This window comes from Coregonus clupeaformis, chromosome 8 (assembly GCF_020615455.1).
Source record: "Coregonus clupeaformis isolate EN_2021a chromosome 8, ASM2061545v1, whole genome shotgun sequence".
Taxonomy (NCBI): domain Eukaryota; kingdom Metazoa; phylum Chordata; class Actinopteri; order Salmoniformes; family Salmonidae; genus Coregonus; species Coregonus clupeaformis.
The window spans coordinates 11,002,281-11,017,919 of record NC_059199.1 but is presented as its reverse complement, the minus strand read 5'-3'; the positions used below and the strand labels follow the sequence as shown (position 1 = coordinate 11,017,919).

General features: G+C 44.7%; 2 protein-coding genes across 12 annotated transcripts in view; both read left to right on the top strand.

Moving 5' to 3' along the window:
- LOC121571087 (actin-binding LIM protein 2) overlaps positions 1-726 on the top strand; it is a 110,427-nt gene extending 109,701 nt beyond the window's left edge. For all 11 annotated transcript variants that reach the window (XM_041882350.2, XM_041882353.2, XM_041882354.2 and 8 more), the window contains one exon: positions 125-726. In XM_041882350.2, coding sequence (XP_041738284.1) covers positions 125-238 — 114 coding nt within the window. In that variant the 3' untranslated portion in view covers positions 239-726. The remainder of the gene's footprint in view (positions 1-124) is intronic.
- Positions 727-5,750: 5,024 nt separating this feature from the next.
- Positions 5,751-15,639, top strand: part of afap1 (actin filament associated protein 1) — a 106,476-nt gene continuing 96,587 nt past the window's right edge. The window contains exon 1 of the mRNA XM_041882346.2: positions 5,751-6,587. Within this exon, the coding sequence (XP_041738280.1) occupies positions 6,569-6,587 (19 nt within the window). The 5' untranslated portion in view covers positions 5,751-6,568. The remainder of the gene's footprint in view (positions 6,588-15,639) is intronic.

Below are 15,639 nucleotides of genomic sequence, written 5' to 3'. Positions count from 1 at the left end.
CTCATTTGAAAGGGTGTCCACATACTTTTGTAGTGTATTTCTACTCTGCTGCTTTCACATATTCTGTCTGTCTTGTCATTCTAATGAATATAAACAAATCTTGTTGTATTTGTCTTTCTTCCAGAGACACCTCTCCCCAGAGGACTTCCACCATGTCTTTGGGATGACCCTGGATCAGTTTGACCGCATGGCCCTTTGGAAGAAGAATGACATGAAAAAGAAAGCACGCCTTTTCTAAAGCCAAGCAGGGGATAATAATAAACATATCCAGTCTACAGCATCTGTCCTGTCTGGAAGAAAGGAAGACAGAAAAAAAACATCTGAAATAATCTGTGTACGCACCGCTACGTTACAGCTGAGAAACATCTCATCTCAGCCAGAATGAGGAGTGGTGGGGGTACTCTATGGAAAACCTTTCACAACGTCGCTGTAACCGACATCCAACGTTGAGGCGATGTTCGTCACCTCTAGCTTGTGTATGCGAAATGGTCTGAATGTTACTTTGATCACCTTTAGGGGAGGTGGGGAGATGCATTTGCATGGCCCGTGACACCACTCCTCCTCCCATCCTCTTCTCCTCTCCTCCCTCTATGTGAGCTCTCCCTTCCTCTGCAAAAAAGAGAAAGAGCAGCTTTTCAAAAATTATTGTTCTGGCTTTTTTCTCTTTGTCTCTGTGTTTCTCACTGGTGTAATGTGTCTCTCTCCTTCTCTCTCTCTCCTTCTCTCTCCTTCTCTCTCTCTCTCTCTCTCTCTCTCTCTCTCTCTCTCTCTCTCTCTCTCTCTCTCTCTCTCTCTCTCTCTCTCTCTCTCTCTCTCTCTCTCTCTCTCTCTCTCTCTCTCTCTCTCTCTCTCTCTCTCTCTCTCTCTCTCTCTCTCTCTCTCTCTCTCTCTCTCTCTCTCTCTCTCCTTCTCTCTCTCTCTCTCCCTCTCTCTCTCTCCTTCTCTCTCCTCTCTCTCTCTCTCTCTCTCTCTCTCTCTCTCTCTCTCTCTCTCTCTCCCTTCTCTCTCTCTCCTTCTCTCTCTCTCTCTCTCTCTCCTCTCTCTCTCTCTCTCTCTCTCTCTCCTTTCTCTCTCCTTCTCTCTCTCCCTCTCTCTCTCTCTCCTTCTCTCTCTCTCTCTCTCTCTCTCTCTCTCTCTCTCTCTCTCTCTCTCTCTCTCTCTCTCTCTCTCTCTCTCTCTCGGTCTCTCTCTCTCTCTCTCTCTCTCTCTCTCTCTCTCTCTGTCTCTCTCTCTCTCGTCTCTCTCTCTCTCTCTCTCTCTCTCTCTCTCTCTCTCTCTCTCTCTCTCTCTCTCTCTCTCTCTCTCTCTCTCTCTCTCATCCCACCTCTCCTGACCTTTCCTCTTACAATTTTTTTCCTCCATCTGCTTTTCTTATCTTCATTTTCATTCCCTATCTTCCCTTTCCCGCTGTAGCCTGTTCTAGCCTCTAACTCACCACAGATTATAGTCTCATATGTGAACAACAGATGTATCCTTTTGCAGCAGTGGAGAGGGCATAGCTACTCATAACACTGCTGCATGACAAGGCCAGAGACCGGCTTAGGAAAATACTACAGTTTGACTTCAGAAACTGTCAAAGCAACTTACTATGTTTTTGTTTGTTTTCTCTTCATAAAAATGGAGAGAAATCTAGGTAAAGATAAGAAAATATGTCTTCTCCTGTTTTAAGTGGGTGGTTTTATTTGATAGCTGTGATATGATACACAAGCCACTCGTAAATCAGTGAAGATATGAGAGTTGGGGTTGGATCAGGGGCAGCAGCAAGAATCATGGGTAAAAGCTCTACCATAGGCACCACATATGTGTAAAGGATCAGGTTCTTTCAGGTCATGTTGTCAAACACCACATTGCCAGATACTTTTACGTGCATGCCCTCCCATCAAAAACCGAAATTATTTTTATAAGCTATTTTTGACTTCTGTAATCATTGTTGCCGTTTTATGGATGCTTTCAGATCGTTTTCAGATGAGCTAAGACACTTATTATGCCACACTGATCTGTTCGTTGTTATCACACGATCTAACACAGACCTGCAGCAGCACTGAAGCATAACGATTTAAGTCTTGCTTAATTAATTAATATCTACCTTCTGTGATAGACAATTAACCCTTTCTATGTTTGTTCTTTGTAACTCATTTGGCATCAACTGTCACATACAGTATGTAGTGGAAATACATACATTGTCTTTGCTTCTTCTCTGGAAGCTCAACCAATCATTCAACCATAAGCAATATGTGACACATACCGTACATATATTTGTCTCAGAGTTTGTTACGCAAGCCAAGGTACATATTGCTCTTAGCACATGCATATGAGAGATTGTTGAGGTCATCTTCCATAGAAATGTATGAAAGTGTTTGTAAAAACATTCTCTCTGTGTGCTTGTTTTCTCAATGTTGTTGATCATTTTGGTTTCTCATTTTGGTTAATTGTTTTACACACACAACACAACTGAAAAGCCCAATTCAGCTGCTTTAATGTTTGATATTTATTTATAGAAATTTAAAGGGAGGATGTGGATGGTATCTTTAAATCTAATGGGGAGGTGTAGTGGCAAAACTACAGTCAATCTGAATTCATATCAAATTTAATTTAGCTCCTTCTGTAAGTAACACTAAATAAAAGCTAATCTCTTCTGTCTGAGTTCTAATGTCAATCTGCAATTAAAGTGCTTTATCGAAACAAAGGAAACCACAACATATTGAATTGCTTGAGTGTGCCTCGTTGAATGTGAATGGCGATAATGTTGCAAAATGCATTGTCTAATCTAGTGTCTGCTTTATTGAATGATGATTTATACAGTTGAGTTCGGAAGAGTGATTTGTTTATGAATGTGTGTGTAGTTAAGTTGTACAGTTAGTTTAAATACATTTTTAAAAAAACATTTTTTTTAAATGTATGCACGCATGACCGTAATTCACTTGGATAAAAGTGTCTGCTAAATGGCATATTACTATTAATACAGTTAAATAGTAATATGTAGTCCCCTGTAGCTCAGTTGGTAGAGCATGGCTCTTGCAACACCAGGGTTGTGGGTTCGTTTCCCACGGGGGGCCAGTATGAAAATGTATGCACTCACTAACTGTAAGTCGCTCTGGATAAGAGCGTCTGCTAAATGACAAAAAAAACAAAACAAAAAACAGACTCTGATTGGTTAAGTCAAATTACCTTTGGGTTTGTTGCCCCTCTGGCAAAGTGGATCACCGTTACAACATTATTGTAACATTGAAAGAAAGCTGATGTAACGTTATCAATGGTGAGGAGGGTTTTCCCACCATGGAGGGCCGTTGGGAAAGACTGTGTTTGTTGTCTTATTTGAACAGCTGTGGAAACCGCAGTGTGCCCCCGGGAGGCAGGAACTAAGGACCAGATATCAGGTCTGAGCTCCGAACTTGCCCTTAGACATTCTCCAAATCCTAACCTTAACCATTAGGTGGGAAATGCAAAACTGATCTTAGATCAGTCAGTGTCTAGGGGCAAGTTCATTATGTCTTGCTCGTAGGTCAGGCCAGATCAGCAGAGCTCAGATAGCCCAGATAGTTCACGCCAGGTCAGATTGCACAACCAGAGCCCCTTTCATCATCTCTTAAGACAAAACAGGCCTCCCACTCAGAGTAACAAGTAGTGAGTCTTCCTCACATCTAGGTCAATATAGTGTTGGATTCACAACTTTATAGTACAGGATATCAGAGGAAGCTGCCCATAGATGCAATCGGATGTATTATTGTTCTGCCTTTATAGAGACATAATAAGTCTTAACACCTTGTCAATGAGTGACTACCCATGTTTTTGCTTGTTTCATTGTAATAAAAGCCAAGGTATTTATGAATACCGTTCTGTATACAGGTATACCCATTGCGCCACAACAGTCACAGAAAAGTGCGGTAGGCTACTTTTTTTGTTGTACAATGTCCCGTTAGAGTAAATCTGCCTCATTAAATTGACCCTAATGTTATGGAATGACTAGTCTTTATCAAATAGGATTTCTTCCCCTTCTTTTAACTTAATGTCTCGGCTTAACGCAAAGCTGTCTCTCCCAAAGCACACAATTAGAATGATGCTGACATTCCTTTTTCGCAATATGATGAATATGTTAAAATAAATTTGGCTCTGTCATCTTTTATTTTGCATTGTCTGTGTAAACCATAGAGATCCTATTAAATAAGTATTCTAATTCCTAATTATATGGAGTGGACATACAAAGAACTGTGTAACCAACGGATACCATATGCTGTGATTTTATGTTTATTGAACAAAAATATTAACGCAACATGCAACAATTTCAAAGATTTTACTGAGTTACAGTTCATAGAAGGAAATCAGTCAATTGAAATTAATTCATTAGGCCCTAATGTATGGATTTCACATGACTGGGCAAAGGTGCAGCCATGGGTGGACCTAGGAGGGCATAGGCCCAGCCACTTGGGAGCCGGCCCAGCCAATCAGAATGAGGTTTTCACCACAAAAGGGCTTTATTACAGACAGAAATACTCCTCAGCACCCCCTCAGACGATCCCGCAGGTAAAGAAGCCGGATGTGGAGGTCCTGGGCTGGCGTGGTTACATGTGGTCTGCGGTTGTGAGGCTGGTTGGACGTACTGCCAAATTCTCTAAAATGACGTTGGAGGTGGCTTATGGTAGAGAAATTAACATTCAATTCTCTGGCAACAGCTCTGGTGGACATTCCTGCAGTCAGGATGCCAATTGCACGGTCCCTCAAAAGTTGAGACATCTCTGTTATGTGACAAAACTGCACATTTTAGTTACCTTTTATTGTCCCCAGCACAAGGTTCTTGATATGCCACACCTGTCAGGTGGATGGATGCCAATTGTACGCTCCCTCAAAATTTGGGACATCTGTGGCATTGTGTTGTGTGACAAAACTGACCTTTTTTTGTCCCCAGCACAAGGTGCACCTGTGTAATTATCATGCTGTTTAATCAGCTTCTTGATATGCCACACCTGTCAGGTGGATGGATTATCTTGGCAAAGGAGAAATGCTAACTAACAGGGATGTAAACAAATTTGTACTCAAAATATGAGAGAAATAAGCTTTTTGTGTGTATTGAACATTTCTGGGATCTTTTATTTCAGCTCATGAAACATGGGACCAACACTTTACATGTTGCGTTTATATTTTTGTTCAGTATAGTTGTGGCTCAGTGGAGGATGATAAGAGGATGAACAAATGGGTTGATATTATTACGCTGTAACTAATTATTTTGTTTTGCTTTTGTTGAGTTATTTTCTTATTTTGCTTCGCTGGTTTGCAAGAAATACTGATGTCCATCTTTAAATAAATGTTTCATTCAGTACTGTTTCTTTTGACATGTTCTGTGTTTTTATGGTAACTTAACGGCCCAGTGCAAGTGCAGTCAAAAACGTGATTTTCCTGTGCTTTATATATATTTCCACACTATGAGGTTGGAATAATACTGTGAAATTGTGAATATTATGATAATGCCCTTTTAGTGTAAGAACTGTTTGAAAAGACAGCCTGAAATTTCTGCCTGTTTTGGTGGGATGGAGTTTTTGCCTGCCTGGGGACGTCACCAGGCGATTAAATTAGTTAATAGACCAATAAGAAAGGGAGTTCCAAACCTATCTGCTAATAATAGCTACTTCTCAGTTTTCCCCTACCCACTCAGACCACTCCCAGACAGTCCTAGCTAAAAAAAAATCTTGCAAAAATTGCTCTTTGCTAAGAAGCTATTTTTTGTTTATTTTTGAAAATTTTAATGGAAAACAATCACAGTAAGGAACTTAATTGTTATCCAGAAATGATTTGATATTGAGATAAAAACGGCTGCATTGGAATGTCAGAATGCTGACTGTTTGGATAGTTGTCTGAGCTGTCACTGAAATCCCTTTTGTGTTATTCTCAAACTAATGTGTCACAGTAGTATCAACTGAGAGAAGCTAAGATTGGATGTGACAATCTATTTTTCAGTCTGGTTGTTCCAGACAGACACGAATACAACATCCTTATTGGTTGACAGCCATTTAGTCTGTCTCAAAACTGAATTAGAACAGGACATCAAGAGTAGGTTTTGTAAACAAATATTTCATTTGATCTCAAATGATCTCATTTGTTGCTCTGGGACACAGGAAAGATGATCTGCCAGGCGTTTAGAGTCTTGCTACTGAATCATTTTCCTACGGAGTGAATACATTATGTTGAAACGTGCTGATGAGAGGAATCATTGTTGTCATTTGATTCATCATGGTAAAACGGAGAGTAGGTTGAGAATATTGCCATTCTGTGTTGCTACCTTGATGTTGATGTTGTCAGCTGCCTTCAAAAGCACTAACTGGCTATTTAAAAATAAATGACTGAAGACCCCTTCTGTCATTCACTGTGATTGGGCAAGCCCATGTAAACTACAACTCTGATTGGCTACTATCTGTGTCCATCTCGTGTGTGTTTCTTGACATTACAATTGGCGTCTGTCCCATCACACACGGAAAGGAAGCAAGGAGCGCGTGGAGTGGAGGTGCATACGAGCTTTTCTATTGTCACCAGTCAAAGAACACAGGAGAAGTACACACCCAGGAATTATCTAGGCGACATGGACAAAAACGGGAAAGGTACGAATTTTTGGTTTACATCAGGTATCCTACTTTAAGTCATTGTATTCTACCCGTGCGCTTTGTTGTAAGAAATTGTGCATTGTTTTTAGCCGACAACGAGCAGGCTTGTAACAATGTACGTTACTGGTATGTATCGATACAGTAGCATGCTATCACATTGAAGGGTGTATCATTTGTATTTGGGGAAAATAAAGGGTGTTGTTTAATTGTCACAACAATTGCTTTCAGTGTCCTTGTTAGTTTTTTCCTTGTTTTAGCCAAATATTTTCACTTTAACTGAGTTCCATTGAGTGGTTATGTGCCAAATGTTGTTTCATGCGAATGTGTTTGCATTTCAATATAACGTGAAGTGTTCAAAGTATCCCTACAACATACAGCCTTGAACAAGATTGCTACAGAGGGATGGAGAGGCACAACACAAAGGACCACTAGGTGTAGACCGAAAGGGGGTCCTGTCTGTCTGCGGAGGATCATGCAGCAGCGTGATTAATTGATAGGCTAATAGCCCGAGCCCCGGGGTCGCAGGTGAGGCTAGAGTCAAAGAAGCCTGATGCAGCCTGGCCTGGAAGGGATCAGCTGGCTCTGGGACCCTGCAACAGCCGCTCCTGCTGCAGATTGAGACTGAAAGGAGGGAAGGAGGGGGGACGATCAAGCAGCTTAATGAAAGAAGAAATCCAATTAATCAAATCCAATTGGGAACAGGGTGGGAGAAACTGTTGGGTTTGGATGAATCAGACTACATGTTTAGGAAGGGACACGGTTGGAAGGATGAGCAATAACTGGAAATGGCACATACTTACTATGACTTCAGCCATTCATAAATGTGCATATTAGATAGGTTACATAGCTTGGCTAATATAGGCAAGTCTAGCTCTAGTTGGTCATTGGGCCTTTGACCTAGCTCTCAATCTCTACCTTAGCTGACCACTCTGGTTCGTTTACAAGGAAGTTGTTGTGGTGGGAAAAGTATCCCTGGAAGCTTCACTTCTACTGCCTTTGTCTTTTATTTGTACCTCTAATTGTGTGCGCCTGGGGCTCTGCATTTTCCCAGCTCTTTATGGAAGCCCAGCCAATCCACCACAGTCAGTCCAGGCAGGCAGGCAGTCCCTGTAACAATGGACAATGGAAGGCAGACATACTGTACACATCCTGCTAGGCCTTTAGCCACGGTATTGGGCCAACTCTCTATTTTGAGTCCCAAATGACACCCCTATTCCCTTTTGAAGTGCTCTGGTCAAAAGTAGTGCGCTATGTAGGGAATAGGGTGTCATTTGGGACTCACACTCTGTGTTACAGAGCCAGTGCGATGGGGACAAAGGCTGTGGAGAACACGTGTCCGGATTGATACACAAGACGTAGTAGCTATTGCGGTAGCAGGGCCTCAGTGGGGTATCTTCCCATACAAAGGTGTGGCAGGTCACTTAGGTTAGAATATGACCCCTACTGGTGAGGGGTGGTATGGTTTTGAGTTGAATCTGAGGTGAGACTTCTATCACCTGTCAATAGGTTGAACTGAGAATGTGGACAGTTTGGCTTGAAACAAGGAAGTCACTTGAGGTAGTCTTAATGGGGTGGGAATGATACAGGTGGTGGTTTTAATGGTGTGGGAATGATAAAGGTGGTGGTTTTAATGGTGTGGGAATGATAAAGGTGGTGAGAACTGACATTTATAGAGGCATTTTAATTTGTCATCGTGACAGCAGATGTTCAACTTTATGTGACACAACACAACAGGCCAGAATGTTATTTTAAAAGGCTGTATCGCTCACTTCTCAGTATCCAAGCTGGTACCCTGTAAGTCAATTGTATGTAAGCCTGATACAGTTGGCTACATGACTGATTTGTTGTAACGTAATCCTAATTGACTGAGATTTCTGGCAGCTGGTTCCATTATATCCCGACCATGTCGGTGCTGTGGGCGCTGCTAGTGACATCATCACTATTGGACATCTTGGCCCCTGGGACACGGGTCAGCGTGGGGCGCACAGGACAACACTTCTGCGAGGGCTGAGATATGATACTGTTCCCCCTGCCAATAATCCATGTCTTGAGTAATACCCGTACCGTCACCGTCACCAACCCCATTGATTTGAGTGATAATAAAACCAATCAATCTGTTTTCTCTTCATATTGTCCTGTCTGTCTGTGTCTCTCTGTGGTGGTTATGAGTGTACCATGCTGTGCCTGAGGACGGGGTTCCCAGACTCCCTCTGTCTGTGCTGTGTCTCTGTTGGATACAGTGGGGCTGCTGGACTGCGCTGCAGGGTGTTTTACTGTAGTCTCTCTCTCTCTCTCATTCCTCAAGAGTCCGTTGAGCTCTAGTGTAGAGCTCTGCTGTCTTTAGTCGAGGCCTTGAGGAAAACAACCCTCCCCCCAATATAAGAAGACAGAATGATGAAGGGAACATATTGTGTGTGCGCGGGAGCATACTGTATAGGGGTGTGTGCATGTGATTGAGTTCCCCAGCCTCATTGTCTTCCCGTGTAGCCCAGACTAAAGCAATGGATCACTTTATCACATTGTCTGTAAGGAATAACCTTCCCTTCTCCCTGATAATGCCTCTAAGTACATTGAGTGTACAAAGCATTAGGAACACCTTCCTAATATTGAGTTGCACCCCCCTTTTACCCTCAGAACAGCCTCAATTCGTTGGGGGCATGGACTCTACAAGGTGTCGAAAGCGTTCCACAGGGATGCTGGCCAATGTTGACTACAATGCTTCCCACAGTTGTGTCAAGTTGGCTGGATGTCCTTTGGGTGGTTAGAACATTCTTGATACACACGGGAAACTGTTGAGCGTGGAAAAACCCAGCAGAGTTGCAGTTCTTGACACTCAAACCGGTGCGGCTGGCACTTTAAAATGTTGTCTTGCCCATTCACCCTCTGAATGGCACACATACACAATCCATGTCTCAATTGTCTCCAGGCTTAAAGATCCTTCATTATCCTGTCTCATCTACACTGATTGAAGTGGATTTAACAGGTGACAGAATAAGGGATCATAGCTTTCACCCTGATTGACCTGGTCATTCTATGTCATGGAAAGAGCATGTGTCCCTGATGTTTTGTCCACTCAGTGTGTATCTGGGCATAGCTCCACCATGAATCATTACTCCAATAATATTTCAGACTTAAAGATCGCCACTAGTGACAGGAGCAATCTAGCTGAAACCCTTGGCTTGGCATGTGTCCAGGCGACGAAAGGTTCTGAGGTCAAATCTGAGGTTAAAATGTGATTTGCGAGAGTGCATCTCTGGCTGGTGCTCTGTACCTATTGGTGCTTGTGTTGTGAGTACCATGGCGTTGTGAGTACCGTGGCGTTGTGAGCAACATGGTGTTGCATGATTGCTCGGCTTCAAGTTGGAATATGAGGGACGACGTGGCTGGCATCTGGAGCTGAAGTGTTTTGGTAGTTCAACCTGGGCTGACACGGGTTCATCAAACTAGCATTGGGGTCATTTTGGCGATTACATTTTTCCGTAGCAGACGACCATGTCTCTTCATTTAATTTGATAGCCCTCTCGGCAACAGTTGTCACTGTTTTTCTGGGAAATGTCTTTGTGATAGTGATATAAGCTATCTGATATTTGTGCTAAAACAACATGTTTTGAACATCTCCGATATCATTTCCCTGTTAGCGCAAGTTACTGGAAGCCTGTCTCCCGTCCTGGCTGGCAGCTGTTTTGGATGTGGCAAGTGTTCTGGATGTTTTTGTCCTCTGAATGGTGTTATCACAATATTAGCCCTCTCCTCATCCCTGTGTCTGTCTTTCCCACACACACACACACACACACACACACCCACAGGTACTATCCTTCTACTTTTCTTCCTTCAACCTCAGGGCAACAAAAACATGACAGAACTAGAAACCTCAAAGCCGCAGAGGGAAGAATGAATAACATGTGCCACACTTCTCTCCAACACAGCACAAAACAGCCCTTTGTAATTCAATCGTGTCTCAATGTTTTTTTTTGGTGTCTAAGTTCAGAAGTTGTTCTCACTTGCTCTGACTCTGCCCCGTAGGACTGTTTTAACAGGAGAAATGCTGCTAATCAGATCACAAGATCAATCCCATTATAGTTGAACAAGGGGACGTTTCAGAGAGGAGTGATGTGTGTGTGTGTGTGTGTGTCTGAGACTTACTGAGGCCTCTAGGTTTGTTTTAAAGGGTTGTTCTCCCATTAAGATGTCATCGATCCAGACGGGGACTCGGGGCCAGGTAGAAAAACATTAGAGGGAGTGGAGAAGATTTACTTTCTCTGAAAAGTGTACTGTAGGCCATGTTTTTTTTCAGTCTGTCTGTGAGTTGTGTGTGTGTGTTTGCGTGCATGCGTGTACCTGTCTCTCCCTCTGTCTGTGTGTGTGTTGTCTGAGAGACAGCCAGCCAGCCAGCCAGCCAACCCCTGGTATTTCAGATTAACCCCCAGTGCTGTGAGTCAGTGTCTGAAAGGACAGGAGGTGACTGTTGCTGCAGGCTCCTTCAGTCTTCTCTACGTTGACTTCTCACAAAGGGCAGTGTGTGTGTGTGTATCTAAGCTCTACACTACTCCACACAAAGGGCAGAGGACTGAGCCTTTCCTGCCTCTTTTTGTCTCTCTCTCCAGCTCCTCCCCTCTCCCTATGTCTTTCACATTCACTCTATAATAATATTTCTCAGTAAAAATCACCTTGTCTTGTCTCTCTATAAAATCTCTTATTCCGACTTTCTTTCCATCCGACCCAACCTTCCTTTGCATATTGCCTCTCTTTCTCTTTCTTTCTCTCTCGCTTTCACTCACTCGCGCTCTCTACCTCTCTAATGTCTGTAAGATAATGGTTGAAGTCCCTCCCTCCCTCCTCTCCAGTCTTCCCAGTAGGAGAGGAGTGATTCCAGGTCATCTGTGTGTCTCTCTAACGTTACTCCCTGTACAGCGATCTGGTCACCCCGACCACCAAGCCTCCCCACGTGGTAGCGATCTGGAGCGAGGGATGAGAAGGCAGAGATGGAATATGAAAGAGAGGAGGTCGTTGGCGCCCCCTGCCACTTCTACGCTACAGAGGTTGCCGGGGAAAGTGGTGTGGTTTGGGTCGGACCCAAAGTAGATCTCTAATGTAGGATACAGTTAAAGAGAGAGGTGGTGTTCACCTCAGAGTGGATTTCGCTAATGGCTCACAGACGCTAGGGAAGTTAGCACTGTATGATCAAACTGTCTGGGCTGTTTTACGGTGTGGGATGAATGTTGGATGTGATGTGAACATTTATGACATAACCAAATAATGTGGTGTTTTGGTCATCAAAATTGACTTGTTTATACAGACTTTGTTGATGTATTCCATTGAGGGTGAGACTAGGGTCAAAAGGAGGCTTATCTATGCCAGGTTACACGTGTACACACCCACAGACACACACTATATAAACAGGTTGATTGGTGCATAGACCTTGAGCCTGTAAGAGCATGGATCTACAAGGTGAAGTCATTCTTTCACTAAGGTAGTTTGTCTCCTTGCCCTTTGCCTTTCATCCTGAATTATTTCTCACACACACACACACACACACACACACCACCTGCCTGCATCTGTTTCACACACACTATTTTAATGTTAGATCTGTGCAGACTTGGCAGTGTCAGCTCTTCCACGTACACATGCATGCATACACGCACACCAGACAGGGAACGCAAACATCACATTCCTCCAATCAATGCTCCTGTGCGTGTGCGAGCTGCTTTTGTGTGTGCGAGCTGTGTGTGTGCGTGCGTGGCATGTGTTGAGGTCTGGGCTGGGTTCTTGAATAAGAGATCCTCTGTGCAACTGTGCTGGTACAGTAAAGGGTGGTTGTTATAGACCAACGCTATAGTAGCTTTTAAATACAATGTTGGTTTGAGAGAGACAGGAGGGGTAGCAGGAGAGACTGCTAGGTGTTTAGGGCTAGAGGGAGAGACTGGCAGGTGTTTAGGGCTAGAGGGAGAGACTGGCAGGTGTTTAGGGCTAGAGGGAGAGACTGCCAGGTGTTTAGGGCTAGAGGGAGAGACTGGCAGGTGTTTAGGGCTAGAGGGAGAGACTGGCAGGTGTTTAGGGCTAGAGGGAGGGGTAGAAGGAGAGACTGCCAGGTGTTTAGGGCTAGAGGGAGTGGTAGAGGGAGAGACTGCCAGGTGTTTAGGGCTAAAGGGAGGGGTAGAGGAAGAGACTGGCAGGTGTTTAGGGCTAGAGGGAGAGACTGGCAGGTGTTTAGGGCTAGAGGGAGAGACTGGCAGGTGTTTAGGGCTAGAGGGAGAGACTGGCAGGTGTTTAGGGCTAGAGGGAGAGACTGCCAGGTGTTTAGGGCTAGAGGGAGAGACTGCCAGGTGTTTAGGGCTAGAGGGAGAGACTGCCAGGTGTTTAGGGCTAGAGGGAGAGACTGCCAGGTGTTTAGGGCTAGAGGGGAGAGACTGGCAGGTGTTTAGGGCTAGAGGGAGAGACTGCCAGGTGTTTAGGGCTAGAGGGAGAGACTGGCAGGTGTTTAGGGCTAGAGGGAGAGACTGGCAGGTGTTTAGGGCTAGAGGGAGAGACTGCCAGGTGTTTAGGGCTAGAGGGAGAGACTGGCAGGTGTTTAGGGCTAGAGGGAGAGACTGGCAGGTGTTTAGGGCTAGAGGGAGGGCTAGAGGGAGAGACTGCCAGGTGTTTAGGGCTAGAGGGAGAGACTGCCAGGTGTTTAGGGCTAGAGGGAGGGGTAGAGGGAGAGACTGCCAGGTGTTTAGGGCTAGAGGGAGAGACTGCCAGGTGTTTAGGGCTAGAGGGAGGGGTAGAGGGAGAGACTGGCAGGTGTTTAGGGCTAGAGGGAGAGACTGGCAGGTGTTTAGGGCTAGAGGGAGAGACTGGCAGGTGTTTAGGGCTAGAGGGAGAGACTGGCAGGTGTTTAGGGCTAGAGGGAGAGACTGGCAGGTGTTTAGGGCTAGAGGGAGAGACTGGCAGGTGTTTAGGGCTAGAGGGAGGGGTAGAGGAAGAGACTGCCAGGTGTTTAGGGCTAGAGGGAGAGACTGGCAGGTGTTTAGGGCTAGAGGGAGAGACTGGCAGGTGTTTAGGGCTAGAGGGAGAGACTGGCAGGTGTTTAGGGCTAGAGGGAGAGACTGGCAGGTGTTTAGGGCTAGAGGGAGAGACTGCCAGGTGTTTAGGGCTAGAGGGAGGGCTAGAGGGAGAGACTGCCAGGTGTTTAGGGCTAGAGGGAGAGACTTGCCAGGTGTTTAGGGCTAGAGGGAGAGACTGCCAGGTGTTTAGGGCTAGAGCGAGGGGTAGAGGAAGAGACTTGCCAGGTGTTTAGGGCTAGAGGGAGAGACTGCCAGGTGTTTAGGGCTAGAGGGAGAGACTGGCAGGTGTTTAGGGCTAGAGGGAGAGACTGCCAGGTGTTTAGGGCTAGAGGGAGAGACTGGCAGGTGTTTAGGGCTAGAGGGAGAGACTGGCAGGTGTTTATGGCTAGAGGGAGAGACTGGCAGGTGTTTAGGGCTAGAGGGAGAGACTGGCAGGTGTTTAGGGCTAGAGGGAGAGACTGCCAGGTGTTTAGGGTTGTTAGGAGGTGTTGAGTGTGTTGGAGGCTCCAGCATGGTGCTGTGGTTACTATATGTTATTAACCAGTTCAGGCTGGATGTGACTCACATTCAGTCACCCATGTGAGACGAGGAGAAGGTAGTGGGAGGAGAATGAGACGTGGGGGGAAGAGTAGAGTTGTAAAGGAGAAACCGTGGAGAGGAGGAGAGGATCAGATTCTTGTTTAACACAATGAAGTTATCTGCATTTCTCCTTCTCTATTTATTTATTTATTAAGCTGTCTGTATCTCTCCTTTTTATTTTTCTGTTTATCCCCCTCTGCCAGGAAATAGGAGCACCAGCTGGGTTTGTGTTTGTGTCTCAGACTCATGCAGGTGTGTAGTGAGACAACGGTATTCAGTGTTGCAGGCTTATTAGTCATCCCTGATCTCTCTGTTTCCTCTCTCTTTCTCCTGGTCTACTATCCCCTGGGAAATAACTATCACACACTCATTGGTGTGCATGTTAATGTGTGTAGCAGCAGGCCAGAGGTCCATCCCCTCAGTACTGTGTTAGAGCTCTGTCATACACTAATCTCCACGTTCTTGTTCTGAGCATTACAGTATGTGTATGTAAAAGGCTAAAGCTGATATTAAGCCATAGAGTAATATTGCAGGGCCCTGGAGTCTGGACTGACATTCAGTTGCCTTGAACTGCATAGCAGCCATGTTACTTGACTTGCTTCAACTGAACTGGGTGCACTGCCAGCCACACACTGGTCCATCACAGAAATCAGAGGCTATCAAAGCGTATTTTACACCCGCTTTAATTTCCCAAGTGCTGTTCTTTCCAGCCTCATCAAAGCAGCATGGAGTCGAAAAAACAACAGGGAAAATCTCCATCATGGAGGTGCCTGAGCAAATCAATCGGCGCGGAAACAGTGAGTGACCAGTTTTGTAATGTAACTTCCTGTCGCCACACTTGGTGGGTGGACGTTGAGTGTCTAACTGTGAGTTAGAGCTGGGACGATAAACCGAAAATGATCAATACCGACCAAACTGACCATTTATCGAGGACATTTTACTGATATCGATTATAACGGTAAATAGCCTTTACTAGAGGAACGTTAAGTTGGAAATTAAATAAGTCTGCTAATATGGACTATTGCTAACGGGACAAAGTAGTAATAGTCGTTTTTAAGGGTAATAAAAATTAAAAAAAGTAACTGGTGCACATTGTTGTAAACTTATCATTCAATTGATCATCATATAGATGTTTGTTCATATCGCTCAGCTGTAGTTTGAGTCATCGTTCAGGATCCCCCCTCTTGCCCAGTGGTTGAGTCCATATTCCAGATGGGGAGGGAGGGTTGGCCGGACCATGTGCTCTCAGGCTGAGGTGGGTTGGCAGTGTGGACAGGACAGGTTGCTGGTATTCAGCCTAGGTCCACTAGTTTCACTATGGCACAGACTCCTCTTGACTATGATGTTGAACACAGACACAGAGAGAGAGACTGTTCCTGTCATCCAGATGAAATTGTATAGTATTCTGGCCACTTGTCTCTGTCAGA